General features: G+C 58.9%; 1 protein-coding gene across 1 annotated transcript in view; it reads right to left on the bottom strand.

Moving 5' to 3' along the window:
• Positions 1-25: 25 nt before the first annotated feature.
• The window catches only part of LOC104466388 (dynein heavy chain 17, axonemal-like), a gene marked incomplete at both ends in the record, with an annotated part of 4,235 nt that continues 2,771 nt past the window's right edge, over positions 26-1,489 (bottom strand). The window contains 3 exons of the mRNA XM_010079782.1: positions 26-233; positions 844-1,017; positions 1,142-1,424. Coding sequence (XP_010078084.1) covers positions 26-233; positions 844-1,017; positions 1,142-1,424 — 665 coding nt within the window. The remainder of the gene's footprint in view (positions 234-843; positions 1,018-1,141; positions 1,425-1,489) is intronic.

Raw genomic sequence — 1,489 nt, 5'->3', positions numbered from 1 at the left:
GGCGTGGGGTGGGGGCCAAGCTTACCCTGCAGCATGGCGGAGGTGGTGTAGAAGTTGAAGGGCATGGACTGCACCAGGTACTGGTCTGTGCTGAGCGTTTCCAGCTTGTCCCGCATCAGGACCGATTTCCCCGTCCCCGCGTTCCCCACCAGCATCACTGGCCTCTGCTTCTCCATCAGCATGTCCACGAAGTACCGCAGGCGGATGGTCTCCGCCGTGTGCACCAGGGAGGCCTGGGGAAATCGCACCGTCAAGCCCCGGGCGTGGAGGCGGGATCGTCCGCTGGAGCAGCGCCGGAGCCGTGCCGGGTCTGCCTGGCAATGCTGGCTGGTCCAAAGGAGGATGCTCGCTCCATACAAACCTGGTCCCTCTCTAAAGCAAAGGTCTCAGGCACTTGGTTATTCTAAAGATTTTCTGACCACAAATAGGAGCTGTCAGAAAAGTGAGTTATTAAACCAGAGCAACCCAGCACTGTTCCCGAAGCTGTCCTGGTGTCTTGGCTCAGCTGTCACACGCGCCAGATTCAGCCCTGGCACCTCTCCCTCCCCCGACATCTTGGACAAACCCCCTCCCTCAGGACAGCGTTCCAGGCAAATAAAGCCTGAGCGTCCATCCATCCAGGCAATGGTTAGAATCACTTCATGGGAATCCACGAAGCCACAAGTTAAGCTGAAACAGAAAGAGCCGCAGCTCGCAGCTCTCGCAGGGTGAAGCTGAGCTGCAGAAAGCCGCGGGGTTTGCGGGTGCCACCAGAGCCCCTCCATGTCCCTGCACCACTCTGGGTGCTGGGGGAGCCCCTGGGGCTGTGAACACACCGAGCACACACAGAGCGCTGGGCAATACCTGTAAAGGCATGTCCGGATCGAGCTCAAATGACGGCACTTTTTCAGTCCAGGGCAGGAATTTCTTTGTCTCCGGATCAATGAAATAGTCAAAAATCGTCCCCTGAGCAGGAAACTTGATGGTTTTGAACTCGTTCACCCACCACTTGCTGAACTCCACACGGTAATCCACGAGCTGGGAGGAACCAGGCAGAGAAAAACTCATCAACCAGCCAGCAGCAGTGTTAGCGTGTCCCCAGGGACACAGCCGAGGGATGACGCCGGGCAGGGGGCTCTGGTGCGCAGGCAGGCGGCCGGACCTGGTCCTGGAACATGGCTGAGCCGAAGGCCCAGGTGCAGGCGAAGACAAAGTAGAGCTCGTAGAGCTCCCGTGGCGATTCTGGCGGGACGGTCTGCGGCGTCAGGAGGCAATCGAGCAGGTACAGCACCGTCTGTATCACTGTCACCTTGGGGACCGGGGTGATCCGCTTAAATCCAGACTTGAGCTTCTCCAGGCACACCGGCAGGTACTTGTCGAACAGGATCATCAGATGGGCCTTCTCGGACTGCACCGTCCTAGTCTCGATCCAGCTGGTCACAATGCTGTGGGGACAACAGGCAGGGCTGCAGGCTGCCTGTCCCATCCTATCCCATCCTGTCCCATCCCG

The sequence above is a fragment of the Pterocles gutturalis genome, unplaced genomic scaffold (genome assembly GCF_000699245.1).
Source record: "Pterocles gutturalis isolate BGI_N339 unplaced genomic scaffold, ASM69924v1 scaffold24684, whole genome shotgun sequence".
NCBI classification, from domain to species: Eukaryota; Metazoa; Chordata; class Aves; order Pterocliformes; family Pteroclidae; genus Pterocles; species Pterocles gutturalis.
Note: the sequence above shows the minus strand (reverse complement) of the source record. Positions and strands in the feature narration are given on the sequence as shown.